Genomic DNA, 27,926 nt, shown 5'->3' with positions numbered 1-27,926 from the left:
TTCCATGCCTTTTCCTAGGCAGAAGCCCCATTCCCAGTCACTCCCCAGGCTCCCTCCCTGCTGCTGAGCTGGAGGTTGAGTCACTGAGCCAAGTGACAAAGAACCAAACCACTCCAGGAGTGAGGTTCCCTTGCCAGGAGCAGGGTCCTGCCTGTCCCCAGGCTGTGGGAAGGTCCCTGCTGCCTCACACAGCCACAGAAACTGAGACAGCCCAGCACCCCAGGAAGCCATCCCAGTGACAAACCCTGCCTGTGGACAAGCAGGATTGGCCTCATGCATCTCATTTATGACCCAGGAGTCTCCTGTAGGTTCCTCCTTGCCCTGGACTGCAGCTCCCAGCTTTGAGGACGTCTCTTGTTTTGAGGAGTAAGGACACTTGTTTCCCCTCTGGCAGAAGAAGGAGGGGCCCAGGCACTCACCACCAAAGCCGATGGCCATGAAAGGAGCAGCTGGGGACAGGCTGAGGGACGTGGCAAAGGCTGGCAGGGAGATCTTCCTGAGCACCTGCAGCCCAGCAAGAGAAACAGCAGCAGCTCAGAGGGGGAAAGGCAGCACCCAGAGCTGTGCAGGCACAGCCCTAAGGAGGGGAATGGGGAGGCTGAGGGTGTACAGCTCTGAAAGCTGCCCAGGCATCCAGGAGGCAACAGGGACAGTGTTAATGCTCTGGAAGGAGCCACCTTCATCTCATGGGATCAGGGACTGGCTGCCTGCCTGGATGCAGCCTGAGGCAGGGGCAGGGCTCTGCTGCTCACTTGGGCCACACTCAGCAGTTTCCAAGATGAAAATCCGTTCCCTGAGCAGCTGCCTGAGCCCACCCCACCCCTGTGACTGAGGGTAACACACACACAGCTCTGCCAGCCCTCTCTGTCCCCACTGCCCGGGGCAGGGGACAGGTACCTGTTTCTTCCTCAGGCTGTAGAACAAAGCCTCCTTCTGCAGCCCAAAGCCCACGTAGACCAGGACACCGTGTTCCCAAGGGCAGAATGCAGCCAGGCTGGGCGGGAGGCTGTCCAGACCCTGGTGAGGGAAACCAAAGGCAACAAAACTGAGGCTGGATTATCTTGTTTCCATCAATGAGAGATAAGAGAGCACAGAGGGACACCAGGGCTGTGAGTGTTTGAGCAGTAGGACATGAGTATGGTGGGGGCTGCTTCCTCCCTCTTTCCCATCTCAGGCTCAGGGAAAGCAAGGAACAACCACACCCTGTCATGGAAACCTGAAGCAAATAGTTTAGTGTTGTAGGAGCAGGTCCCATGGGGGTACAACAGGTTGAATTCCTGCTGAGGTATTATTGCTGTGTGGGCTTGAAGCGGGGATTTGGTTATGGATCAGATTAACACAAGAAAACAGGGCCCAGGAGGCAGATCTTGAGCAGGGGATCCAAGATCAAACCTTCATGCTGTAGGGAGCTTCTTTCCAGAGGAAATCCATCTTTTTGGAAATAACCAGAATTACTGACAGAACCCAGCTGCTGTACAGACCCAGGTTGAGGCACTGCCTCTTCTCCCCCTAAAACCACCCAGCTCTCTTCTGTCTGCCAATGTCACCTGGAGCAGGAACAATCTCCATCCTCTCCAACACAGATCCTCCTGCTTTTCTAGCAGGTGTCCTGCTGCCCAAACCCTACCCCTGGGCTGGAGCCAGAGGCTTCTGCCAAGCAGCAGGGACACACAGGGCTGAGCACTTGGCTCTGGAAGCCGTCACCACGCTCCTGGCTTGGAATATTCACACTCCTGGGGAGTGTCAGAATTAGCATTACGCTCATAATTAGCTCTCCCTCCTGCACACTGTGCTCACTGCTGCCCAGGCTCTGCTTTGCTGGCACAGGGCTGTCAAGCTCTTTGCAGGTGCAGTTTAGGGCTCCTCATGCTTAAAAACTCAGTGCTCCAGGGCAGTCTGGCACTGCTACACTTCCTTCCACACCCGAGAAGGTGCATTAACAAGATATTCTGTCAACTGGACTAACAGAGACGCCTTTCCTAAGCACACACTCACTCTCTCACAGCCCTGTGCCTTTCTCCTCCATCTCTGCTGGTGCCCAGCCTCCTACCAGGAGCAGGCTGGGCCTGGCAGGTGCCACGCTCACCTCGGGGCCAGCAGGAGCTGGGAAGCTGAGCCAGTCGAGGAGCTCACACTTGTCCTGGAGCCAGTCGGAGCCCCAGACACTGACCCGGCGGTCGGAGCTGGTGGCCAGCCAGAGCTCCCCTCCTTCCACACCAAAATCATGGTACTGTGGGGCAGAAACACAACCCTGTTATTGTGGGGGCCAGCCAGAGCTCCCCTCCTTCCACACCAAAATCATGGTACTGTGGGGCAGAAACACAACCCTGTCATTGTTGGGGCCAGCCAGAGCTCCCCTCCTTCCACACCAAAGTCGTGGTACTGTGGGGCAGAAATACAATCCTGTTTTTCTGGGGGCACGGAGGTTTTGAAGGAAGCTGACAGTAAAGAGTGGGACGGGAACTCATGGGAACATGGGGCTTGTGTTTAGGGGATCAAAGCCAGGATTAACCTCTGTTTGTGGCTCACTCAGACTGCACCTGCAACACGTGGAGCTTTATCCCATTGAATATATCCCTGGAAAAACTGATCAGGAGTTGCTGGAGGGGATGGAGGAAGATTTCCAAAGGGGAAACAAGGGACACCAAAGCAAACTTGCTGACCATGCTGCTTCCCAGAGCTCCTGAGATCTCACCTGCTTCCTGGTGCAGTGCAGAACAGTGATGGGGGAGCCTTTGTGGTCAGCCAGGACACGGATGGTCATTCCAGTGCGAGGGCTGCTGATAGCCACTGTCCCATCCTTGCCCCCTGATAAGATCATTTCCCCTGTTGGCACAGGAGAGGAAAGAATGGGATATTTCTTGTAGGAGGAGAAAAAAGGTCAGAGGAGAAAGGTCCAAGATTATGGGATAGCAGTGTCCTGAAACACTGTGAAAGGCTGGGAACATCCCAGTCAAGGGCTGGCTATGATGAGATGCCTCAGAGACACCCATTAAACCTCCACACTGAAGAAGAGCCACAGCAGATCATCAAACAAAGGTGTTTGTTGTACCCAAACCCCTCGGCTCTCCCAGAGCTCACTGAGACAAGCTCTGTGGCTCTCCCTGGCCCTGGGGTTTTGGTCAGGTGGCCAGGACATGGAACAGCTGGAGGTCAGGATAAACCCAGGCAGCACCAAGCCACATTCCCCACAGTCACACATCCCCACTGTCACCTCAGGCAGCCTCACCATCAGTGGAGTAGGTGATTGCTGTCAGTGCAGCAGCGTGGGGGTGCATTTTCAGCTCCATCTCTGTCCTGGAAACACTGAACACACGGACAGTGCCATCACTGTACCCTGCCACCACGTGCTGGCTCTCACTGGGACAAGGCCACACCCCAACGGGACCAGGTTTCCAGGCCAGGCACTGGCAGCTCTGCAAGGGAATTGGCAGAGACCTGGTGACACAGGGGACACTTCCCTGTGCCAGGAGGAAGGGACTGAGATGTGCCATGAAGCCTTACCTGGTTGAGCACCTGGAACTGCACCACCAGCTCCGTGGTGCCCAGAGCCCAGAGCCTCACGCTGCCGTCCTCCCCACACGTGGCACAGTGACTCTCATCAGGACTAAAGCACACCTCTGTCACCTGCAGGGAACAGGCAGAGAACAGGGGCTCTAGGGGTGCCACAGCCCAAAATACATCAGCTGCCCTGCCCCTTCATCCCCCAGGGTTCTGCTCGTGGGAGACACCAGATAAGGAGGTGTCGCCCTGATTTTTCAGCCTTCTGATGTGTTATGTTTTTGGACTGGAGCTTTCTCAGGAATTGTAAGATGAACAAGAGTGATGTTTTATAAATACATTTCTTTCCAGAGGGAAAGACACAGAGGAGGTTGTAAAGCACTGACAAAGGCTGCCCAGGGCAGTGGTGGAGTCACCATTCCCAAGAGTGCTCAAAAAACGTGTGGATGTGGCACTTGGGAACAAGGTTGAACGTGGTGGTGGTGGTGGGTTGGTGCTTGGACTTGATGATCTTAAAGGTCTTTTCCAACCTTATCAATCATGGGAAAGAGTAAACCCATCCCCAAAGTTAAGTTGTCATAAAATACCTTCTCTCCTATAATTTGAACTCTTTTTTCTGTAGCAGAAAGATACCCTGAAGCAACAGCAAAACTTAAAGCAGCCCCAGTCCCCCTGACCTTGTTCTTGTGGCCGCTGATGAGTCGGATGCTGGTGCTCTCCACCCAGTTGATGTACCACAGGGTCCCTGCCGTGGTGCCCACAATTCCCATCTCCAGGGAGTCGTCAAAGGCTGCGCTCACAATCGTCCCATCCAGGGTGATCTCGTGCTCCAGCAGGACTGAGCCAGACCTGGAGGAAGGCAGGGTGGGAGAAGGACTGGCTCAGATGTTGGAACAGCCACTCTGCCTGCTTTAAATCCAACTTTCTAATGAACCATCTCAATGAGGGGCTCCTGTCCATGGAACTGGGAGAGTTTGGGTTTTTCATCCTGGGAGAGCTCAAAGGAGCACCTGGAGCCTAAAGGGTCTCCAGGAAAGCTGGGCAAGGACTTCAGACAAGAGCCTGGAGTGATAAGACAAGGGAGAGGGGCTTCCCACTGCCAGAGGGCAGGGATAGGTTGGATATGGGGAAGGAATTCTTCCTGTGAGGGAGGTGAGGCCCTGGCACAGGGTGCCCAGAGAAGCTGTGGCTGCCCCTGGATCCCTGGAAGTGTCCAAGGCCAGGCTGGACGGGGCTTGGAGCAACCTGGGGCAGTGAAAAGTGTCCCTGCCCATGGCAGGGAGGGTTGGAATGGGATGGTCTTGAAGGTTCCTTCCCACCCAAATCATTCCATGATTCTGTGATTTGCACTTCAGCCATCTTTTTACAGGAAAGAAAAAAAAAAATGAACAGGGCATGCAATAGGATGAGAGAAGAAACAAAGGCAATGTATTTTCCCTAATTCTCCTAAAGGAATTCCTTCAAACCACTGACACCAACTCCAGGCACGATAAAACACCCACATCCACTATTAAGAAGGTTCAGCTACCTGTGGCAAAAATTCAGTCAAAAGATCCAGACAGAAACAATCAGCAGTCACAGGATGGAGAGAAAAAGCTAAGGACAAAGAGAGCAGCAGGAGCAGCGTGGTTTGCATGTGGTGCCTGTCTGTGAAAAGCCACCTCTCAGACAGGTCCTGGGGGCTGCCAGGTGAGGGGCCACGAGCTCCTACCTGGCCTGGGGCCCTTTCAGCCTCAGCTCCTGCACGGTGCCCACGGACCACAGGCGGATGCGTTTGGTGTTGCTGCCGCTCACCAGCCGGCTGTGCCCACACACCAGCACACCTGGGGAGGAGGAAGGGCACCTGTCAGTGCCCACTGCTCCCTGCCATCATCCCAAGGAGGCTCCTGACAGCCACTTGGGCAGGAAAGTGGGAGGGTTTTACAGCACAACACTGTTTTACAGACTAGAGGGCTGTAGCTGCTTTGGCACAGGTGGAGTCACCATCCTTGAAAGATTCAGAGAGCTTGTGGATGTGGTGCTCAGGGACATGGTTTAATGCTGGCTTAGTGGTTGGACTTGATGATCTTAGAGATCTTTTCCAACCTTAATGATTCAATGTAGCCCCCAGGAAACCCAGGACCCTGAGGAAACCCAGGTCACAGCTCCATTGCCACCCCACACATCTTGCATCCAACACAGCAAACTGGTTTTTCAAACAGAGCTGAAATGGGAAGTCTGCAAGCTCGTGGTTTCTTTCCCAACAGATTCCCCTTTACAGCCCTGACACTGCACCCACCGATCTCGCCCTCATCAGCCTCCCACGTCATGAAGCAGGATTTGGTCTCTGTGTCCCACACACAGATCTGGCCCGAGTTGGTCCCAGTGTAAAGGAGAGTGTCAGCACCATAACAGAGAGATGTCAGCTCCACCAGCCCCAGCACGTCCGGGGCAGGGGCTGGATGAACCTGCCAGAACACAAAAACCAGGAAAGTCAAAGGGAATGAACGTGCAATGAACATCCATCAGGAGAAAAAAAGAAAAAAAACATCCTCCTCCCCTCAATTCCTGCAGTTAATGCCTCAAATACAACCAAAAACTGCTTGTGCACAGTCAATATCACCTCACTGAGAGAAATCATCAGCTCTCACACAGCCCTCACCAGGGGCTTGGAAAATAAGTCAGAGATGCTGAAAATAAATCTTGAAAGGTAAAAGGAAGGTTTACCTTGAGTTTGACAGCAGCTCCCTGCTGCTCCAACAGCCAGAACATCACAGCTCCCCTCCCCACACAGGCCAGGTCTTGGTGAGAGCCAGGGCTAAAAGCGACATCATGGAGAGGCTCTGAGAGATGAGTGGACAGCAGGAGCTCAAAGGTGTGGGTGCTCCACAGAGCCATGGTCTGGTCACTGTAGTCCCCTAAGGAGAACAGGAAAGACAGGAGGAAGAATTCTGCAGCATCAGGATGCTCACAGGCATCCACACAGCACACACACCTCAACTGTGTCACTCCCTCATCCAGCTGTTGGGACAGAACTGTCCCAAACACCATTTCAGGCAGGGGCACAACTCCTTCTGTGCTCAGCACGAGCTGCACAACATGACAGATATTTGCCCAAGTTAGGGACAGGCAGAACTGGCCCAGCACTTCCCACTGGAGGTTGTAGCAAACCTGTCCTGGCAGTGGAGTTGTTTGGAGCAGCCAAGGCTGGGATTGCAGCAGGCAGAGCAGTTTTCCTGCTATTTCTCCATCCTTAGGAGTCACTGCACACCTTGGGGAATGCCCCACACAAACTCCAGTGACACTGGGCACTCAGGGCTAAACCCTGTCTTGACAAAGAACGGGATGTCACCTTTGCCAAAGTCCCAGCTGAGGTGGGAGCTGACCTCCATGGGAGCCACTGCAGCTGGGTGGGAGCAGAAGGCACTGGCCTCAGTGATGGCAAAATTCCCAAACTTCCAGAGAGCTCAGGAGGACAGTGCTCTCCTGTTGCCTTTCCCAGGCTCCACAAGTGGAGACTTTCAGCTTTTCCCTCCCCTGCAGCCCAGACCAGAGCTGGAGGAGGAGAGCTCCTCTCCCACACTGCTCCCTGAACAGCACGAAGCTCCCTTTCTCCCCAGCACATCCTGCTTTTCTTTCCAAAGGCAGCCTCACTAACCCAGAGCAAGCTTACTGCCTGCTCCACAGGTCCCTTCTCATGGAAAACAAGAGCTTCCTAATTGCATGTTGTCCTTTAAATGTCCCCTGCCTGAAGAAAACAGACAGCTTGAGCATCCATCCTGTGCTGGCCTGGCTGCCTGGCAGGAGGCTCACAGTTGGGAGCCTGGCTACTTCTGTCCAAGTCCATCTAGGCAGCAATAACAAGTCCAGAAGAAGGCTTTTCCCTTTGCACACTATAAATAGTAACTAGAAACCATTTACAGGAGGTTTAACAAGCAGTGGTGAGTCAGGAGAAGAAAGCTGTAAGTGCTGCATTCCCTGCTGTCCCAAAGAACAGCTTCCTACCCACGAGCCTGCTGCACATCTGGCAGGTGTTTGGTGCTCACAGCATCCTCCTGCCATGAGCTGTCTGCTCTGGGGTGCTCCCCTGCACCCACAGCTGCTGTTACAGCAGTGCTCACCTATGGTGACAAGGAATTTGTCATCCCAGGAGAATGCCATGGCTTGCACTTGTGTCTGATGGTGGAACAGCTCTGCTGTGCAGGCCCCATCCTGGGTGCTCCAGATGCAGATCTGACAGTGGGAGTCTCCATCCTTCTTCCCTGAGGCAGAGGCAAGAACCTGACAGAACAATGTGTAAGTAATTAGAGAATGCTCATTAGCCTTAACAGTTTTTTCAGTCTCACATTAAAGGGATGTGGTTGGCAAATGGAGAATTCAGTGAGAAACAACCATTCAGCTGATGGCAGGAGGGAAAGGCAGCATGTCCCAGAGGAAGAGAACAGTCTTTACAGAATCACAGAATCACCGAGGGTGGGAAAGATCTCCAAGATCATTGAGTCCAACCAGTTCCTCTTCGGACACCACCCTTTCCTATAAATGCAGTAAATTCTTTTAATACTATGGAGGCTTCTTCCTAGCCTTTAGTCAACTATTTCGATAACTCTCCTTCTAATAAGGACTAAGGGACTTCACCACTCCTGGGCAGCCCCTTCCAATGCCTGGCCACCCTTTCCATGGAGAAATTCTTCCTGATGTTCAACCTGAACTTCCCCTGACACAACTTGAGGCCATTTCCTCTTGTCCTGTCCCTGTTCCCTGGGAGCAGAGCCTGACCCTCACCAGCTGTCCCCTCCTGTCCAGGAGCTGTGGAGAGCCAGAAAGTCCCACCTGAGCCTTCTTTTCTCCAGACTGAGCCATTCCCAGCAGCTCCTCATCAAACTTGTTCTCCAGCCCCTTCCCCAGCTCTGTTCCATTCTCTGGACATCCTCCAGCCCACAACTGAGGCAGCACAACAGATAATTGACTCCAAAATAATTTCCATAGCCTCCAGGCAGAAGGAGGAACAGACAAAATGGCATTTGAGGCTGTGGGACTGCAGAGTGACAGGGACAAGCCCTGGCCTGGGGCAGCAGCAGAATCTCCCACCTGGGCATCGTGGCTGAGTGCCAGTGTGGAGATCTCCTCGGCGTGGCCCAGCCGGTGGTTTTGGGAGCCTGAGTGCAGATCCTCAACCACGATGACACAGCCACAGGAGTAGGCGAAGAAGCCTGGCAGAGGAGGAGGAGGAGAGGGGATGTTTTCATGGAAAGGCTGCACATACAGCCCCCACCGCAGCCCACGTGGAAAATTCTATGATTCATTAATACGTAAAAGCTGAGTCTTTGATGCAGCTCGGCAGCAGCAGCAGGTTGGGAGAGGGGTGAAATCTCACTTTCCCCAACCTGAGTGAAGCAGAGCTGCTGGGCATCGTTCCAGCTGGAGAAAGGAGGCAGGATGGGCTTTGTGAGCTTCCCTCCTGCTCTGTCCACTCAACAGCTGGAGCCTGAGTCTGCCCCACCAACTAAAGCTTGCCAACAGCAAAGAGCTACTGGATTTTACCAACACAGAGAACCCCTGTGTTCAAGCAAAGATCCCAATCCAACTGCCAGAAGATTATAACTTCACTCAGTACACACCCCTAGAGTCACAGAATGGAATCATACGTAGGTTGGGTTGGAAAGGACCTTAAAGCTCATCTTATTTTACCCCCTGCCATGGGCAAGGACACCTTCCATTAACCCAGGCTGCTCCAAGTCCTGTCCAACCTGGCCTTGGACACTTCCAGGGATCCAGGGGCAGCCACAGCTTCTCTGACAACACATCCCACCACTCCAGAGCATTCCCAGTGTACCTGTATCCGGGTTCCACACCATGTTTCCTCTGCCATTCCCATTGTAGCCGATCACTGCTTTCAGCTTCAGCACCTCACTGCCCGCTGGAGGAGACAAGAAATTCTGCAAGAAAAAAAAAAACAGACACTGGCTTAAAATAATCTCTGGAAGAATGGTCTGGTCAGGTGCATCAACACCCACACAGGAAAAAGTGAGTGTCCTCAAACACACATCCCACACAGATCCATGCCAGAACTCACACAATTCCATATGGGAAGAGACAAATAATATTCCATAACAAAAGAGACACTGCCCCAGCACAGCCAGGCACAGATGGGGCACAAAGAGGCTGGCAGTAAATTCCCAGGCAAGGAGCAGCTGCTAATCCCACTGGGAAAGAGTTCCATGGGTTTGGCTGACTTGGGATGCAGATATTTCAATAGGAAGAGAACTGGGAGAAAAATGCTGCCAGGTGGAGGGACAGGGAAGAGGATTGGGGGTGAAAGCTGGATGTAGCTGTTCTCCCAGCACTAGCAGCAGAGCTTAGGGGAAGGGCTGAGTTAGGTTTCTGTTTTATCCCTGCTGTGTTTGTTAACAGAGCAGGAGCTGTGCCGTGTCTCTCCTCACTACACTCCATGGATTTGCCTTCCCCAGCCTGCTCTGCCAATGCAGCTGCTCGCAAATATGGGAGCACAATGAATCACTCCATTGCTCACTCGTCTTTCACTCTCAATAGCACATGCCATTTCCACTCCTTTTGAATAAAAATGTGTGCAGATTTGGGCAATACAAAAAAAGAGTTGAGCACAACTCACTTTTTACTACTCTGGGAAGAGTTACATGTAGAGGAGAACAGGGAATTAACATTAGGATTTCTCACTGAACATCAGCCTAGGGGGTATATTTCCCAAATTGCTTTCCAGCAGAGAACAAAATGGAAACAATCTGAAAAATCCACCTACCCCAGCCCCAAAATGCCTGTTCTCCACCTGGTAAGCAGCAGAGCTCTCACCTGGGGGAGCACTGATGCCTTGAAGCGAGCAGTGAAATGCCGGTAGGAATCCGGGCGGATGGAACACTGGGATTTGGGAGTTCTGATCCCCTTCCTGGGTTCTGCCACACAAAGGAGAAAATGGTACCTAGGGGATGCTGCTCCTGGGAAAGGTTTGGGAGCAGCACCCAGCCTGTGCCTTGCTTATATTTAGGTGTTGTGCATGTGTGAACACATGAGGCAAAATCAAACTGCAGTGTCACAGGTGGGACAGGAGCCACAAGGATCATGAGTCCAACTTCTGGCCCTGCACAGACCCCAACAATCCCACCCTGTGCATCAGAGCATCATCCAAACCTTCCTGGAGCTCTGGCAGCTGTGCCCATTCCCTGGGGAGTCTGGTCAGTGCTCAGTATCCTCTGGGGGAAGAACCTTTTCCTGATGTCCAGCTTGACCCTCCCTGACACAACCCCATCCATTCCCTGGGTCAGCTCCTTTCCCACTCAGCCACACCACACTGCAAACACCCTAAAGACACCCACACCTCTTTGCTCTGGGCATCCCTGTGAGCCCCACAGCTGCAGGACTGTAATAGGAACATTGGGGGCAATTTTATCCTGAGGCTTTCCAACAAGTCCTGCCAGGGCTGAGTGCTGGCAGCTGTTTGCTCCTGGCAGGTCGCCACACACCGCTGCAGCTCCCAGGCTCTGCAGCTATTAATAGAGCCATTGGGAGCTTTAATTGCAGCTGGATTTAATGGGACATGCCACTCAGAGCTGATACTGGCTCCAGGCTCCTGGTGTGCCCAGAGGCAGCAGCAGGGAAACAGCCAGAAAAACGAGCAGTTTTAGGGATCAATGTGAGCTTCCCTCAATATTGACTTCCCTTGGAAGGTCGTGCCCAAGGGAAAACTCCTAAGGAACATGTTGTAGCCTTTCACCTCACAGCTCAGAGCATGTGTCTGGCTCTCTCTGCCCCATAATAATAATCTTTTTTTGGTTTGGAGGGTAGACCTAGCTGCCATGCAGGCCTACAGCTCTGTACAAACTGGCAATTTGTACAGATTTACCCCTGATTTACCGTTTGCTGTTTTTTCAGGAGACATCGGGCTCTCCTGCCTCACTTTGGGCCTCACAACAGGCTCCTCATTCCCATCTGATTCCACCACAAGGACTGAGGAATCTTTGTGCTCGTTTGCCGCCTTCCTGCTGCCATCTGGCTGATCTGCTTCCTCCTCCCTGTCCGACTCTGAGAAAACACCTGGGGAGAAAAATCAGTGGGAAGATGGAGCCATCCATGTCCTTCAGGACCACTTCATGTGTCCCTGACCCCTTGGCTTCTGGCAGTGTCACTTCTCTGCTCTGTGGGACAGTTTAGCTTTTAGGGTGGAGAGACAATTCCTATCAGGAATGACCTACAAGGTGTTTAGCACAGTCAGAGAAGCTGTGCCAGCAGCTCAGTATGTGGGGGAGAGCAGAGGATAAAGGGGTGCTGAACCCCAGCACCTCCAGGCTTTCCTTTCCTTAGGGGAAGGAATTGCAGACTGGTCTGCCAGAAGGGATCACAGGTAGGGATGGCTCCAAGGATGCTGCTGAACTAGGCAAATTTTTCCCAAAACGAGGTTAATTTTCCCTTTTCCTGCAAGCAGTTCCTCTTACTTTGAAATCCTGCTGGGTGGACAGAGCTGATATCCAAACACGGTGGGGAGGAGAGCAGGGGAAGAGGCACTGTCTGCCGAGGGGTCTCAGAGACATCCTTGGGCTTCTCAGAGCTGCTGTCTGGGAAAGGAAAAGGCTTGGTGTCACTTCCTTCACCCCATGCTCCTCTCATCCTTCTGCATGGTGACACCTCCAAGCTCAGTCTTCCAGCTTCCATGGAAGCCACTTCTCTGTGTTTTAAGAAAGAGAGGGACAGAGAGAGAGAGGGATAATGATGGAGAAAGAAGATGGAGGAGATGGAGGCAGAGAAAGACAGAACACCAAAGTTGAAAATCTACCAGGAAGCCCAGAGTGGCTCTGTTCAGAAACATCCCCATCTAGGCAGACTGAGAAGTGCCAATTAATTTGAGACTGTCCTTCAAAGCTAATTAGCTGGCTTTCCCCTCACTCCACGACTCCCTTAGGCAAGGAACCATCCCCCCAAATCCCCACCCTCTGGAAAAGCTGCCAGCACAACTCATGGGAAGAGGCAAACTCACCCGACCTCAGCGGCAGAGTGGACACAGAGGAATGAGCCCTGGGAAGGTGAGGAGACTGGAGTCACACAGGGATGGGGCAGGGAAAAGGGACACAGGGAAGGCACTGCCCAGCACCATTACCTGGCTGGGGATGACCTGAGTGGAGGTGGAGCTAGGAAATCCCAGAGGAAGATGGCATCCCCAACGCTGATGACGTGCTCTTGGTCTGGGGTGAAGGCGACCTGGCGCACGGGCTCCGAGTGGCCAATGAACACCTGGGGGAGAGCCTGCCTTGAATCCCCCCTCACCACCTGTTCCATCAGGATGGGGTCACCCCACTCCCTGTCCTGCACAGCCAGGGTCTACAGGCCTCAGCAGAAGGTCCAGGAGAGGATCTGTCACACCTACAGTTCTCACACCCATGAGCTGATCGACCTCCAAGACACTCACCCAGGGAAGGAGGCAAAATCTGAAGAGTCCAAAGTCTTATTCTCCTCTGAAGATAAGAACCATTTTCCCCTCCATGTGCCCCTGCCCCTAACACAGAGCTATCACCTACCTCTGTCCTTTGCAGAGGGTCTCATTGGGGTTCTGTGGCAGCCTCAGCCTGTGCCCACTGCTGGGCATTATTATAGTGTGGGATTTGGGCTGCATTTCTCTACTGGGCATTGTTACAGTGTGGGATTGGGGCTGCATTTCTCTGCTGGGCATTGTTACAGTGTGGGATTGGGGCTGCATTTCTCTGCTGGGCATTGTTACAATGTGGGATTGGGGCTGCATTTCTCTGCTGGGCATTGTTACAGTGTGGGATTGGGGCTGCATTTCTCTACTGGGCAAACTGGGATTGGGGACATTGGGCCAAGTCATACAGAGCCCATTTACTGCTCTCTTCTCTGGAGATTCAGCAATGCAACATCATCCTCTTCCCTCCCTGTGTGGGCAGTACCTGGAAGTTGATGTTGAAGCGCATCCTATAGTCCCAGACTTTGATGACCTTGTCACCAGCAGTGAGCAGGTACTGGCCATCCTTGCTCAGTGCCAGGGAAGAACAGGTCAGCTTGTGCACAGGGGACACCTGAGGACAAGAAATGGCACCAGCAGCCTTAGCTGAGCTGGTTCATATCCTTGTTTACACTTCAGCAAGAGAACTGCAGTGTGACAGCATGGAAAACAAGGACAAACTCAGGCTCACCCTGAGCACGAGCACACTGGGACAGCTGCAGGCTTCCCACTTGTGTTTCTTTGAAGCCTGTGAGCTCCAGGAGGAGTTTTTCTCTCATTTAACCTCCCACAGAGACATGAAGTGCCCAGCCCCCACGGGAGACCTCGTGGATGAATTTCAGTGTCCTACCTCTCGCACCAGTCGCCCGGTTTTTGCATCAAGCACAAGGATTTTATTGGAAGAAGTCGATACCAGGAGCTCGCCCTGAGGCACAGGACCAAAGCAGACATTCACTGCAGAGTCCAAGATGGTGCTGTGCAGGTCCAGGATGCTGATGTCCACCCTCAGCAGCTGTGGAACAAAGAGCCACTGAACAAACACTGCAGGAGCCTCAGGATTGCTCCCACACTCCAAACATGAGACTGTGGAGTCCCCTGGACCCTTCTCTTCCCAGTTAATGAGGGGCTGCAGGTCCAAGAAATGCCCAGGAGAGCAGGTCAAGAGAGAAGTGAGAGCTGACAGTCTCCACAGCACCTCTCCAAATTATTTTTGTAAATGAGAATGAAGGAAAAGAAAGACAAAAAGAGACTTTGAATTATTTCTGTCTCACAGAAGGCAAAACAGGGAGCTCAGTGTCAGCCCCACGCCCTGATCCACCTCCCTGGATGGTGCCTATGGAGTTTTCAGGGGAGCCAGGGGAGTCTGCTGGGTACCTCATCCAGTGAGCAGGCTTCCATCACTGTCACGACATACTTGGAGGGCCCCACGAAGGCCAGTAGGCGACTGTCCCCGCTGACCACCAGAGTGTCCACTCCACTCCCAGCATCCCGGGCCACCACATTGCCTGGGGGACAGCAAAACAGTGAGGAGGAGCAAAGCTCACTCTGCTGGTGCTGCTGAGCAGCAGCTGCAGCTTCTCCTGCAGCCTGAGAAAAAAAAAAAAAAAAAAGCAACCTGTACTGGAGGAGATGCTACAAATTTTACTAACACACCCAGAATGTGCAGTGAACCACCTCAAAAACAAGGTTGAGATGCACAGCTTGTTGCCTGAGTGAACATGCAGTGTTTTCAAGGAGAGCAGAACAAAGTCAAAGGAATAAAATTGGTTTTAGGGCTTATTTTTTTTAGCATTACAAGAGGCTGTGATGAGGAGCTCTGTGAGGTCTCAGCCTGGGTGTCTGAACCCAGGGCAGAATGAAGTCAGTGCTGAACACCACCACACTGATGTCAGTCCAGAGGGTAGAGAGACCCAAAGGTCTGGAAATCACAGAAATTACAGCAATTCTCTGTACTCATTCCATGACCATAATTCCACTGTTCTGTCCCTGGAACGTGACCAGGCAGCAAACACATTTTCAGAGCAGAGTCACCATGTGAAGATCCAACTGCAGCACTGACACCACACCTGGGTGAATTCTCTGATTCCTCCAACCCCTGTTCCTTCTCCTGCACACTTCCTGGGGCAGGTTCCTCCTCTTTGTGCAATATTGCAATATAAAAATGTACAATGTGCAATATAAAAATCAGAGTTCCCTTTCCCTGCCCAAGCTTGTGCTGTCACAACTCATTTCTAAAGTGTACATTAAATATGACACTGATTTTTGCAAACTGCCTTGCCCCTGCCCTGCTCTGCTGCAGGCAGGATTAGGGCAACAATTCACTTCAAACAAATTAAATTGTACATGCACAGAATGGAAAGAGTAAAGGACTGGGCATGAATAAAATCTCTGTGAGCCCAGCACATTAATGAAATCATCACACCAGCAGGATGAGAGGGTTTGAAGCAGGACAGGTAGGGAAGTGCTGGCAGTCACTGGGGTCTGTTCACACAGAAGGTAAAAACAGAAATCACAGAATCATTAAGGTTGGGAAAGCTCTCTGAGATCATCAACTCCACTAAAAGGTGTCCCCAGGTGCCACACCCACATGTGTTTTAAATCCCCCCCAGGGATGGTGACCTCACCACTGCCCTGGGCAGGTGTGACAGTGCCTGACCACCCCTGTCCATGAGGAAATTTTCTCATGATTAAATCTAAACCTCCCCTGGCACAGCTTGAGGCCATTTCCCCTTGTCCTGTCCCTGTTCCCTGGGAGCAGAGCCCGACCCCCCCTGGCTGTCCCCTCCTGTCAGGGAGTTGTGCAGAGCCACAAGGTCCCCCCTGAGCCTCCTTTTCTCCAGGCTGAGCCCCTTTCCAGCTCCCTCAGCTGCTCCTGGTGCTCCAGCCCCTTCCCCAGCTCTGTTCCCTTCTCTGGACACGCTCCAGCCCCTCATTGTCCATGTTGTGAGGAGCCCAGAACTGACCCCAGGACTGGAGGTGCCTCAGCAATGCCCAGTGCAGGGGGAAATAACAAAGCCCAGAAGGTTCATTGGGAAATATCACTCCAAGCAGGCTGAGTTTGGGTTGGCTCTGGTGTCAGGATGTCTGTGCTAATACAATAAAAGAAGAAAGGCAATCCCAACCCCGGAGTCTTACCCAGGACTCTCAGAACCTGTGTTTTCTGTGCCACAAATCTGTACAGAGCCAGAGTTCCCTGCAAGCAGCAGCTGAACATCAAACTGCCATCTGGAGAGAAGGTCAGCCCGGTGATCGCAGTGCGGTGCTGCCTGAAAGAGAGCAGAAAACGTGGGAAAAGGGAAGAGAAAAAGGAATCACAGACAGAGGGAACAGTGGTGAGGTTGAGTGTAACATGGTGAAGAATCCAAGAGAATAAATTAAGCAGGAACAGAGCAGGATCCCATTGTAGCAGCCCAGGACAACCAACACTACAACTTGCTGGAAAACTGAGCAGCAAGTGCAGTGCTCCAGCCTGAGTGGAACCTGCTCCCCCTCCCTTTGGAGTATCCTCCCAATCCCTCACTGAGGCTCACAAGAGCTCCCTGTCCAGCTGCTCTCTTGGATAAGTTCTTTCCTACTGCTGTCCACTGGGAAGTCACAAATAAAACCCTGATGGCTTTCACAGCTTGGGCTTTCACCACCCAGAGCCTCAGCACAGCAGGATCTGCCCCTCAGCTGGGACCTGAGGCTTGTGGAGCTCCATGATTGTCACTGTGGCTCTGTCTCATCACCAGGACACCCAGCTAGAGCCCATGTAGCTCCCATTTCACTCACTTGTGCTCCAGCAGGAGGTCAGAGGCAGCCAGGCTGAAGATGCGCACCACGCCGCTGTCGAAGCCACAGGCCAGCATGCTCCAGAAAGGGTGGAAGGCCACAGTACTTGGAGCTTCCTCTGCAGCTGAAAAGTCATACAGCTGCAGGGAAGAGACAATACAGCTGGAGAGGACTGGAGCTGCAGCTGGACCCAACAACTGGTCAGCCTCACATCTCCACCATGAGCACGTCCCTGCTCCTGCCTGGATGGATCCAAAGCCCAGTGAAGTCCTGGGTCTTTGGGCATTTAGATAAAGCCCTTGGGTGTTATGGTTTGTGCTAAAAAACAATCTTCAAAAGATGGAGGGAAAGGAAATAGTTTTGTCTAACAATACCTCAGAACTCTGCACTTCCAAAGGGTCTCTTGCCCACAGGATCCCTCACAATTCAGGGAGGGCTCCTAAACTGTGAGGCTTTGAACAGACAACAGGGAGACTCTTAATAAACATGAGCCTCTAGTCTCACCCACCTGCTGCCTGGAGGCCAGGTCCCACACTCGGATGGTGTTGTCCTGGGACACTGTTGCTATCTGCTCCAACTTCCCCTCCACAGAGAATCCCAGCACAGATTCCTTGTGAGAGCGCATCAGCGTGTTGTAGTCCCGGGCCTGGATGTCCAGGTAGCCCAGATTCCCAGTAGTTGTTGTGGACAGGACTTTGTGGCTGTCTGGGCTGATGCAGACACAACTCACTGAAGCCTCATGCTCTGGGGAAAGACACAGGAGTCAACAAATCCTCTGGGAAAGGGGCAGATGGAACACAGCTACAGACACACATTTAGGAAAGCAATGCCCACAGGAATGAGCAGCCCACGACCTGGAGACTGAACCCTTGCAGGTGTGAGTTTAGAAAGATTAGTCTCTGCCCTTCCTAATGTCCCTGGGCTCTGCTGTAATAGTGACTGTATCAAAAACTACCAAAACAATCAAGAACTGCTTGACTTCTCCCCTATTTTTTCACGGACAGATGAGCCGTGGCTAGAAGGGCACAGAAATTAAGATGGAAAATCTGTTCTCTCTCAAGAGATCCCGCCTTTTCTCATATGAGTTACAAGAATAAACACGAATAATTGCCACTGAAGACTCCCAAGGCAGTCAGCCCTGGAGGCAGCACACATAACACAGCTCTCACTGATGAGGATTGCTGTGGGAGCTGTGGCAGTGGAGCTCTGGAAGCATCACTCCCATCTACTCACCTGCCTCTAGGACAGCAGCTGAGAAGTCCAGTGGCCACAGCCTCACGTAGCCATCCTCTGATCCTGTGGCACAGAAGGTCAAGGACATGCTGATGCTGTTTATAGCAATCCCAGGGCCTGGAAAGGCAAAAAACAACACCTTCTTATACAGGTGAAACAAGAAGGGGGGCCCATCCAAGAGCTGAGCCTGACAGTCCATCCACACCCAGCTGGAGCCTGAGGAGGATGCAGGAATCCCACAGTAACAGGCTGAAGGGTCTCAGCCAGCCCTTCTCAAGGCTCCAAATTCCTCTTTACCATTGCAAAACTCTTGCTGGGCACAGAAAATTCCCACTCCTGACATATTTTTGCCTCAAACAGGATCCTATAGCAAAATATATCCCAGATTAACTGCCTGAGGTACAAACCCTTTCACTGCCATGCCCCAAAGCCTCTCTGCAGAAGTGAGATACAGATCCACAAGCAGGGAGCTTTTCATTCATAGAATCATTAAAGTTGGAAAACTTCACTGAATCCAATCATTACCTACCACCAACCCATGTCCCCAAGTGCCCAGGGACAAAAATCACAGGATTTTTTTAACATTTCCAGGGATAGAATGAGCAGCTTGTTCCAATGCCCTATCACACTTCCAGTCAAGAAATCTTCCCCAATATCCAACCTAAAATCAGGTATAAAGGCCATAAGTCAGAGCCAGCACTGAGACCAGGAGGCACCAAGGACTTTGTTTCATCTCCTCTTGGGCCATTTATTGCCCATGAAGTGAGAGCTGCAGTTACTCACCTCTCAAAGGCCACATTATAGATTAATTAGCTCAATTTGCCAAAGCAAACTATGCACTAAGTTTTAAGATATCAGAGCAATCAAACTTGAAAGTGAATTCTTCCCGCTGTTCAAGTTAATGGAAGAGCTGAAAGTTGGTCTACTTAATGTAGAGCAACAAAGATTCCCCCAACGCTCTGCACCAGCTGAATAATGAAAAAAATCCCCAAATTCATCTTTTTTGTTAATCTTAGTTCTTTTTCCATCTCTCCATTAAGCCTCCCATCAGCAAATGAAGACCTTGTTTCATGTTTCTAAAAGTAGTGTTTCTCTGAAAGTGCAATCAGCATTTAAAATGCTAAAATCTTTCTTAAGAAATGATACTTTGCTGTACTAAGGAAGATGATTTGCAGTCCATAAGAGGCAAATAGCAATGATCTAATCAACCCCAAAATAATCCTTCAGCAGTAGGTAAAGAAGTGGTTGGTTTGAGCAGACTTCTGACCCCGATGGGGTGGAGATGGTTGTTTTTTCCCTCTCCCTGCCTGCTTCTTCTCTCCCTTGAGCTGTTCCCTGCCTGTTCCTGCTCCCACCTGAGCTGTTCCCTGCCTGTTCCTGCTCCCCCTTGAGCTGTTCCCTGCCTGTTCCTGCTCCCACCTGAGCTGCTCCTGCTCCCACCTGAGCTGCTCCTGCTCCCACCTGAGCTGCTCCCTGCCTGTTCCCACCTGAGCTGTTCCCTGCCTGTTCCTGCTCCCACCTGAGCTGTTCCCTGCCTGTTCCTGCTCCCACCTGAGCTGTTCCCTGCCTGCTCCTGCTCCCACCTGAGCTGTTCCCTGCCTGCTCCTGCTCCCACCTGAGCTGCTCCCTGCCTGCTCCTGCTCCCCCTTGAGCTTCTCCCTGCCTGCTCCTGCTCCCACCTGAGCTGTTCCCTGCCTGCTTTCCCACCTGAGCTGTCCCCTGCCTGTTCCTGCCCATCCTCCTGGGGCTGTGCAGGCAGCAGGCGCCGTGCACTCCGCACGCAGACATTCTTGTAGTCCACCTCCAGCACGTGGCCACTCCTGCTGCACACAAAGCTGTAAAAAAAAAAAAAACAAACAGGAGAGACTTGCTTTTAGTAAAAAAAACCCCACCTTGGTTTACCTCGGTTCAACTGGTTTGTGTAAAGCAATTCTGGCTTACAAGTAATAAAAGAGGTCAACAAGGTGTCCGAGTGTTCCACACAACTCCAAAGAAGTCAGAGCTTCCTATTTGGTTTCATGATTCTTTGGAATAGAAATTAGCAAAAGAGCTAAAAGCTTGCCATAAACTCCAGAAAGGAGCCTCCCTCTGCCACAGGCTGGCTGAGCTGACAGCTCTGCCTTTGTGGGACAACAAAGGTCTGGCTTTGATGATTAAAATAAAACAACAAAGTGTGTGTCTGTATGCAAGAGGATGTGCACCAGGCTCCTCCTGCTGACCCAGGAATCCAACAGAGAGCTTCAGGTGGGGAGAGAGTCACTAAATATGGCAGAAGAGCAGCATGGCAAGAGGAAAGAGGCTGTTCTGTGATCAGTCACACCCCACAGGGGCTGAGTGGGGAGAGCCTGTCCCAGCTCCAGGAGGCAGCTGGATTTTGAGGGAGAACCCCAGCAAAACATCAAAGCAGAAGGTGAATGCTCAGCAGGGAAAGCTGCAGAGCTCCCTCCTGCTGGGCTGCCCAGGACAGGTGACAGTGACAATCCCTGTCACTTACAGTGCACGGTTCTCTGGCTCCTGCTCGGGCCCAGGCCCCTCCTCGAAGGCCAGGTCAGTGAAGTCCAGAGAGTGGTACTCGCCCAGGTCCACGGGACACGAGCGCAGGGCTCCGCTCCGCACGCGCCACAGCCGGATGTTGTCCCGGCCACACGACACCAGCCTGTCCCAGGAGACACAGCCTGAGCACCAGGGCAGGGCTCTCCTGTCCCCTGAGGGAAGGGCAGTGTCCCAAGGGCAGTGACAGCAAGGACTGAGAATAGGAATGGTAATGAGATGGCTGCAGCAGCACAATTCCCTCCCAGCTGTGCCAGAGTTAATGGATGAAAGTGGTTTGGGGCAAAGGAACCTTAAAGCTCATTTTGTTCCACTCCTTGCCATGGGCAGTGACACCTTCCACTATCCCAGATTGTTCCAAGCCCCATCCAACCTGTCCCAGATATGGGACAGCCACAGCTTTTCTGGGCACCCTGTGCCAGGGAACAATTCCTTCCCAATATCTAAGAATCAATACTTTCAATTTCTTTTCCCTTCCCACTACCTGGTATCGTCAAAGAAAGCAATCTTCATGGCCTGGATGTCCACATCTGTGTGTGCTTTGGCCAGCACAGTCACACCTCCACCACGGGTCACCTGAGCAGTGTTCCACACCACCACCATCTGAAACAAGAAAATACGATGGGAGAGCTGCTCAAAACCTTGGCAGCAGAAAAGCTTTTCATCCAGCAGCTGCTCCAGAGCTGAGCACATGAAGTATTGATAACAGAGCTGGAGCAGGGAAATTAAACCCATTGCACAGAGGGTTTAGGACAGTCCAACAGCTTTGCAAAGCTTTGTGGCAATATCCTTGACTGAAATCCATAATTAGAGGTTCTAAATCCCAGGGCTGCTGGCAACAGGGCTGACTTGGAAAGCAAATCCACAGAGCAGTGGGAATTCTGCCTGCTGGGATAGAGGAACTGTCCCAGGGCTGAGGGAGAGGGAGGCAGGTCTGTGTGCCCTCATTGCCCATCACCAAGGGCAAGTCAAACCCTCTGCCTAAAGCAAAGGGAAAAATGCCTGCAGAAATTCAGGAGGATGCTCTGCATTCCAGCACAGTGTTAAAACTAAACCAGGCATCACCTTAGAGGCTGGGATGGGCTGAGGTATCACCCTGGGAGAGATACTCCCCCAGCACCCCCCATTCTCCCAGCCTGCTTTCACCCCACTGATCCCACCTCCCCAGCTCCCACATGGATCACAGAACAGTGCCACATGCTGGGAAAAACAGGGAGCACTGTGGTTTTCCCTTCACTTAGTGACGGCACAGCTAATTGCTGATGGTCGTCACTAAAGGATGAACGCAGTGGATGATAAAACAGTTCCACTGACAAAACAAAACCCCCATTCCCACAGAACAAGTTTATTTTTGACTGCTACGTGTGGGATCTGCGTCATCCCCAGCTACAAAGGTGGGTGGCAGCTCCAGTGCCCAGCATCCCTTCCCACAGTGATGCCTGGAGCTGGAAGATTTCACCTCACACATCTTGCCCTAAATGCTGTTAAAATAAAGATATAATCCCATCACCCTGCCTGGGTCCTAGCTGGGACCACTCCAGAGATAGAACAGCCCCAAAGCACAACCACAGCAGGTCTCTCCAGCTGCTTCCAAAAGGATTTGTTCTCTTGCAGCTGAGGAACACCCACAAGCAGCAGGCAAAGTGTTCTCCAGGAAGCTAAGGAGAAAGGGATGTCCCCCAAGAACATGTCTAGGAAAGCTGAGAGCAGAGGTTTGCCTGGAAAATAACTATAGAATCCTGGAGAACAGCTCTGTCAGGGAAACCTCCCAGCCCCAGCCCCAGCTCTCACCGTTTTGCTGTGCACGTCCTTCCCGACACCACACAGAACAGCTCCGCTGTGGGAAAAGCTGCAAGAGAGACCTGGTGAAAAACACCTCCTTGTACCCTGGAGTTATCCCCACAGGGCAAAAAAGGGGACAAGTTGTGTGGATGGGGAGACAGCAAGACCTGAGGGATAAGCTGCAGGTTCGGTGGCAAGCACAGGCAGCTGTAATTCATCCCTGGTTTATCACACAGGAATAACAGGGAAAAGCTGCTGTGCTGCACTGCTGAACACACACCTGCAGGCCCTGACACCCACCTGAGGGACACGAGGGACTGCAGGTAGGTCTTGAAGAGGCAGAGGCAGGTTCCTGTGGGGAAGTCCCAGAGACGCCCCACGCTGCGGGGCCCGGCCTGGGCTGAGGCCAGCAAGGTGCTGCTCCTGCTGAACGCCAGCACCGACACCTGGGGGAGGTCAGGTTTGAGCTTGCACGTTTTCCACATTTTATACTGCATTGGGATGTAACTGAACTTCATATAAAGTGCTAGAAAGTTCTCCTCACAGTTTAGTTAGACAAAACAATCCTTTTCCAGCCCAAGAAACAAGGATATCATTGCGGCTTCAGGCCCAAAAAGTATAAATAACAGTGAATTGAGGAGAGCAAACTGGGAAGATGGGACTTCATAACCTGAAGCTGTAATTGGACAATTAACCCAAATATGCAAACACACCAAAACTTATAAAAGTGTGAAAACTCGTGACCCATTGTCCATCTTGGGTGTAGCTTTGACTGGGCTCTTGTACTGCCCAAGGTGTATCCTTTAAAGGCCTTTTAAATAAATAAACCTACTTTACTCTTTAACACTGTCTAAACTCTGTTCTAGGTAACCTCTCAAGGCACCAGAAGCACTGTGAGAGAGGAGCCCATGAGAGCTGGCCCCAGGGTGCAAGGACAGGGTTCCATCAGGGCTACACTCACCTTTTCTGTGTGGCCAAGGAAGAATCTCTGCTCGCCGGTCTCGAGGAGCAGGGCGACAATGACGGCGTGGCAGGGGTACACCACAGCTCTGCTGTCCTGTGTCCACAGAGCCTGCAGCACAGAGAACAGGGGGGACACAGCTCCAGAACTGCCCCCCAGCCCAGGCACAGAGTGCTTCCCCAGCCCTGGGGGTGTTCAAGGCCAACCTGGGCTAGTGGCAGTGGCAGGGGATGGAATGGGTTTTAAAGTGCCTTCCCTACTATTGAACAGCAGATTCAAGCAAAACAACATTGCTGGCAGAGCCTTGAACTGACTGAACCAAACCAACCCTTCCTTTACCCTAACACAGACCACAAGCAAGGCCCAGTGTGCCACAGAAACAATCCAAAATACAGCCCTTCCTTTCCAGCCTCTAACAAAGCAGCACCAGTTTTAATGTGTTAAAAAGATGTGAAATTTCATGAAGCTGGAGGGCCACAGCCTGGACCTTCTGGGTCTCCACGATTCCCTGACAGGAGGGGGCAGCCAGGTGAAGGTCAGGCTCTGCTCCCAGGGAAGAAGGGACAGGACAAGAGGAAACAGCCTCAAGTTTTGCCAGAGGAGGTTTAGGTTGGATATTGGGAAAACTTCTTCACAGAAAGGGTGGTCAGGCACAGCTGTCCAGGGCACTGGTGGGGTCACCATCCCTGGAGGGATTTAAAAGACATGTGGATGTGGCACTTGAGGACATGGGTTAGTGGTGGGCCTGGGAATCCTGGCAAAACCAGTTGTAACTGATGTCCTTAGAGGGCTTTTCCATCCTATGATTCTGTCTAACGGGCCCCATAATTTTTAATTCACCATGCTAACAGCAGAGCAGTTGTCACGGATGCTCAGGCCCACCCACTTTGGGATCATTTTCCACATCAAGCAGTGCCACACTCAGCTGCACTTCACACTCCCAAGACATCCATATCCCACACAATGACACATCAACTCCCCAGATCATCCAACTGACCCATTTGGTGCTGCAGCCTCCAAAGCCAATGATTGTCCTCAGCCTCAGGATGGGATCTGGTACAAGCCCCTGGAAAAGAAAACCAGAGAGCAACATCATGCTTAGAGCCAGGCTGGGGTCTTCCCTCCATGGGGCACCCCAGCCCCAGTGCTCAGCTCTCTCTCTGATGCATAGAGGCAGCTTTGGGTTTCTCCTGACAGAGGGGACAACTTTAAAGCATTTAACCTGGCAGAGAGTCCAAGCTGGAGGAACTGGGGTCTCTGAGTTAAGCAGCTCTCCTACCCAGCCCCAGTGGTGCCCAGAGACTTGGGGCCACTGTGAGAATCCCACACTGGTTTGGGTTGGAAGGGACCTTAAAGTCCATCCATTTCCACTCCCCTAGCCCAGGTTGCTCCAAGCCCTGTCCAACCTGGCCTTGGACACTCCCAGGGCTGTCCTGCAGGCTGGGGCTCACCTGTGGCATGGCATAATGGTCAGAGCCCTTCCTGTGCACACCTGGGCAAACCTGGGCAAACCTGGGCTTAAGATCAGCACAGTTGAACACAGGGGGGCTCTGTCAAGGCAAGTAGGGTGTTCATGGGAAAAGGCATCTTTTGGACTCCGTAAGTTTAACTGAAACTCCAGTGTGAACCTTGCACTCTCTGTCTCCCTTCATTAGAAATAAACACCCCAAAGCCACCTTGTGACCCTCCAGAGCTTCTCTCACCTCCTCTGAGCCAGGGACAGCTCGGGTTGTCTGTCCTCCCCTCTGGTAAGCATAGACATGGATGCCACCATCACTGAGGGGCAGTGGCTGCCTCATGTCCCCTGCACTGTGCAGCCTCTGCTTCTCCTCCAGCACGGGCTCTCCAGCAGGCACAGCCCTCTGGGGCTCTGGGACTGCCAGGTGAACCTCAGAGATGCTTTTTGTGATCACAGGACATCGATGTGGCACCTGAGAATGAGGAAAGCCTCAGGCAGAGCTCACTTCTCCTCCCAGTGCCCCCCACCTGGCCTGGGTGGCACAGACAGGGAGACACCCATGTCTGTCCTGAGGGCTCTTCACAGCAACACAGACAAGGAGGGAAAATGTGGAGGGACAGCAGCCCTGTGGTACCTGGCTTGGCCAGGTTGTTAACCAGCCACTCTCCTTATGTTCCCACTATTGTCTGTGCACAGTTCATCTCCTCCAGACAGCAAACCAGAGCCTTGTCCAAATGCTCCTGGAGCTCTGGCAGGTTTGGGACCACTGCCCTGGGGAGACTGACGAGTGCCACCCTCTGGGAGAAGAACCTTTATCTAACATCCATTAAAACCTCTCCTAACACAGCTGCAGCTGTTCCCTGGGTCTTGTCCCTGTCACAAAGAGCAGAGATGGGAGCTGCCCCTTGGGAGGAACTGCAGCCCCAGACAAGGTCTGACCTCAGTGTCCTTTTCTCCATCTGATCAAACAAGTGAGTGCTGCACCTCTTCCCCTCTAAACCCTTCACCATCCTCATGGCCACCCTTTGGGCACCCTCTAATAAGAGAGGTTGTGCTCCTCAGTTTCTGCCCCTCCATAGCAGGAGGATGGCTCCCCCCAGTCCCTCTCCCAGCACCCACCACCACGCTGGTAAATCAGTCTGGACACCAGCTCCCACATCACCCCCAGTGGGGAAGGGGAAACAAAGATGAGGGCAGATGCCTGCCCCAGCTCCACGCCCTGCTCTGCTCCCTAAGGGCACTGATCACATTCCTCACTCTCCAGACCTCACTTCCTTATCCATAATTTGAACACACGGCGATCTGCTGCCTCCACAGAGGCAGGGAAGATGGATGTCTGGAGATTTCAAGGTACTTTGGCACATCTCCTGTCTCTGTGCTGCACCACACTGAACCCCCAGGGATGTGGTCACCAGACCATGCCTGGAACAGCTGCCAACGACAACAAGCAGCTTCTACATCTTAAATTAAGACAGATGCAGGGAAAAGCTCTATGAGAAGCAGGAAGGAAGGAGCTGCAGCCTCCTCCACAGTGCACTTACAGCTTTGGGACTGGTCATCTGCTGGGCGAGGGACAGGCGGTCACAGACTGCTCTGGAGAGTGTCACCACTGGGCAGCTGGGCTCCTGCAGGGCTTGGTCACCTGGGCAACACAAGGAGCAGGTCGAGCTCTTTTGGGAACCCAGGGCACCCAGCTGGGGTGGCACAGCCTTGGCTGCTGTGCCCAGCATTCTCACCTGCCACAGGACTTGGGAAGCTCTTCTGGATGGAGTTGTGCAGCAGCTTAGCCCCCTCACTTGGGAACCTGAGCAGAACCAGAGGAAGGCACCATGTCACTGGGAAATTGCATTGGCACCTGGCAGTATCTTGGTACCTCAGCCTGGCACAGAGGCCTCTTCTCTGTCTGCTGTAAGATCCCTCCCCTTTTGCCTCACGGCCCTCTAAATCCAGGGATACCAAAGGCAGGTGATGCTAAAGGTGTCTTTGTTAACAACACCTAAATGCTGGAGGTGGGACCAAAATACCCACCCCAGCCCCAGGCTCAGATGGATCTGTCATTCCTTAAGTGGCACTGCCCATCCTGCCCTTCCCAGGGATGGGAACAGCCATACCTGATGTAGTCATAGAGGTCGTGCCACTTCTTCCCCTTGGGCACAGGGAAGGCCAGTTCCCGGGGCATGGGAGCGACCCCACGGCAGGACAGGTCACCCAGCCTGGCCTGGGCCAGTGTCACACCTGCCAGGACAGGGACACACACACAGTCAGCTCTCCAGCCCCAGGGGCTGCCTGAAACCACACTCCCTGTGGGATACGGGCACAAACCGCTTCCCACCTGAGAAACAAAGATCACAAGCCTGAGGTTTGCAACAAACCCACCTTGCACAGGTGTATTCCTGTAACTCCCAACCTCCAAAGAAGAGCCCAGAGCATAAACCCTTGGATTTCAGTTATAAACCCTTGGATTTCAGTTATAAACCCTTGGATTTCAGTTATAAACCCTTGGATTTCAGTTATAAACCCCCAGACTCAAGATTAATATAATTTCTATTCACTGATTCAGCAGTTTCACATTGTTTCTCTTAAAGCTCATTGCCCATTTTCTTGTCTTATTTCCTCCATGTTTTTTTAAATTTAGGAAAGTGAAACAGGAATGGTTTCAGGAAAGATACAATAAGTTTCAGGAATTTCAAAGCAGCCCCTATAACTTCTTCTTCACTGATGCTTCCCAGCAGGCCAGGCAGTTCAGACAGAATTCCAGCACGAAAAAAGAAAGACAGAAAACAAAGGATTTGACCAAAGTACCTCTGCCACACTGAGCAGGTGGATAAAAAAAGCAGGTTGGAAGATTTTTTTTTTTTTGACACAAAAAAAGCACAGGCTCTTCCAGCAGATAAAAGCACAAGCCTTGCAGAAGTGAGGCTTGATGACACCTTTCATTTTTACCCCTGAAAAGATTTCTAACCTTAGAAAGATATTTAACTTTGCTCTTTTCATTCACTTTTACAGTTGGAAAATAAGAGGATACTTTCCTCCAGAGTTTGAGAGACTGTATTCCATTCCAGGTTTCCTTCCAGTGCCTAAAGGGGCTCCAAGAGAAGTGAGGAAGGAGGTTGGACAAGGGTCTGGAGAGACAGGACAAGGGGAAATGGCTTCAAATACCAGAGGACAGGATTAGATGGGATATTGGGAAGAAATTATTCCCTGGGAGG

General features: G+C 52.2%; 1 protein-coding gene across 1 annotated transcript in view; it reads right to left on the bottom strand.

The window, feature by feature from the left end:
* The window catches only part of WDR90 (WD repeat domain 90), a gene marked incomplete at both ends in the record, with an annotated part of 30,156 nt that overhangs the window by 488 nt on the left and 1,742 nt on the right, over window positions 1–27,926 (bottom strand). Inside the window, 36 exons of the mRNA XM_083872516.1 lie at window positions 420–504; window positions 898–1,017; window positions 2,087–2,230; window positions 2,696–2,826; window positions 3,230–3,416; window positions 3,505–3,627; window positions 4,179–4,350; window positions 5,213–5,324; window positions 5,780–5,948; window positions 6,208–6,398; window positions 7,602–7,761; window positions 8,569–8,690; window positions 9,314–9,416; window positions 10,306–10,406; window positions 11,365–11,544; window positions 11,943–12,062; window positions 12,482–12,519; window positions 12,602–12,735; window positions 13,407–13,535; window positions 13,812–13,973; window positions 14,336–14,466; window positions 16,097–16,227; window positions 16,733–16,872; window positions 17,241–17,476; window positions 17,966–18,082; window positions 19,673–19,800; window positions 20,460–20,621; window positions 21,000–21,118; window positions 22,307–22,364; window positions 22,598–22,743; window positions 23,259–23,369; window positions 24,256–24,324; window positions 24,962–25,189; window positions 26,259–26,359; window positions 26,454–26,521; window positions 26,829–26,952. Of these exons, the coding sequence (XP_083728642.1) occupies window positions 420–504; window positions 898–1,017; window positions 2,087–2,230; window positions 2,696–2,826; window positions 3,230–3,416; window positions 3,505–3,627; window positions 4,179–4,350; window positions 5,213–5,324; window positions 5,780–5,948; window positions 6,208–6,398; window positions 7,602–7,761; window positions 8,569–8,690; window positions 9,314–9,416; window positions 10,306–10,406; window positions 11,365–11,544; window positions 11,943–12,062; window positions 12,482–12,519; window positions 12,602–12,735; window positions 13,407–13,535; window positions 13,812–13,973; window positions 14,336–14,466; window positions 16,097–16,227; window positions 16,733–16,872; window positions 17,241–17,476; window positions 17,966–18,082; window positions 19,673–19,800; window positions 20,460–20,621; window positions 21,000–21,118; window positions 22,307–22,364; window positions 22,598–22,743; window positions 23,259–23,369; window positions 24,256–24,324; window positions 24,962–25,189; window positions 26,259–26,359; window positions 26,454–26,521; window positions 26,829–26,952 (4,752 nt within the window). The remainder of the gene's footprint in view (window positions 1–419; window positions 505–897; window positions 1,018–2,086; window positions 2,231–2,695; window positions 2,827–3,229; window positions 3,417–3,504; window positions 3,628–4,178; window positions 4,351–5,212; window positions 5,325–5,779; window positions 5,949–6,207; window positions 6,399–7,601; window positions 7,762–8,568; window positions 8,691–9,313; window positions 9,417–10,305; window positions 10,407–11,364; window positions 11,545–11,942; window positions 12,063–12,481; window positions 12,520–12,601; window positions 12,736–13,406; window positions 13,536–13,811; window positions 13,974–14,335; window positions 14,467–16,096; window positions 16,228–16,732; window positions 16,873–17,240; window positions 17,477–17,965; window positions 18,083–19,672; window positions 19,801–20,459; window positions 20,622–20,999; window positions 21,119–22,306; window positions 22,365–22,597; window positions 22,744–23,258; window positions 23,370–24,255; window positions 24,325–24,961; window positions 25,190–26,258; window positions 26,360–26,453; window positions 26,522–26,828; window positions 26,953–27,926) is intronic.

This window comes from Zosterops lateralis (assembly GCF_965231275.1).
Source record: "Zosterops lateralis genome assembly, chromosome: 15".
Classification (NCBI taxonomy): Eukaryota; Metazoa; Chordata; class Aves; order Passeriformes; family Zosteropidae; genus Zosterops; species Zosterops lateralis.
This window is presented reverse-complemented; position numbering and strand designations above follow the sequence as displayed.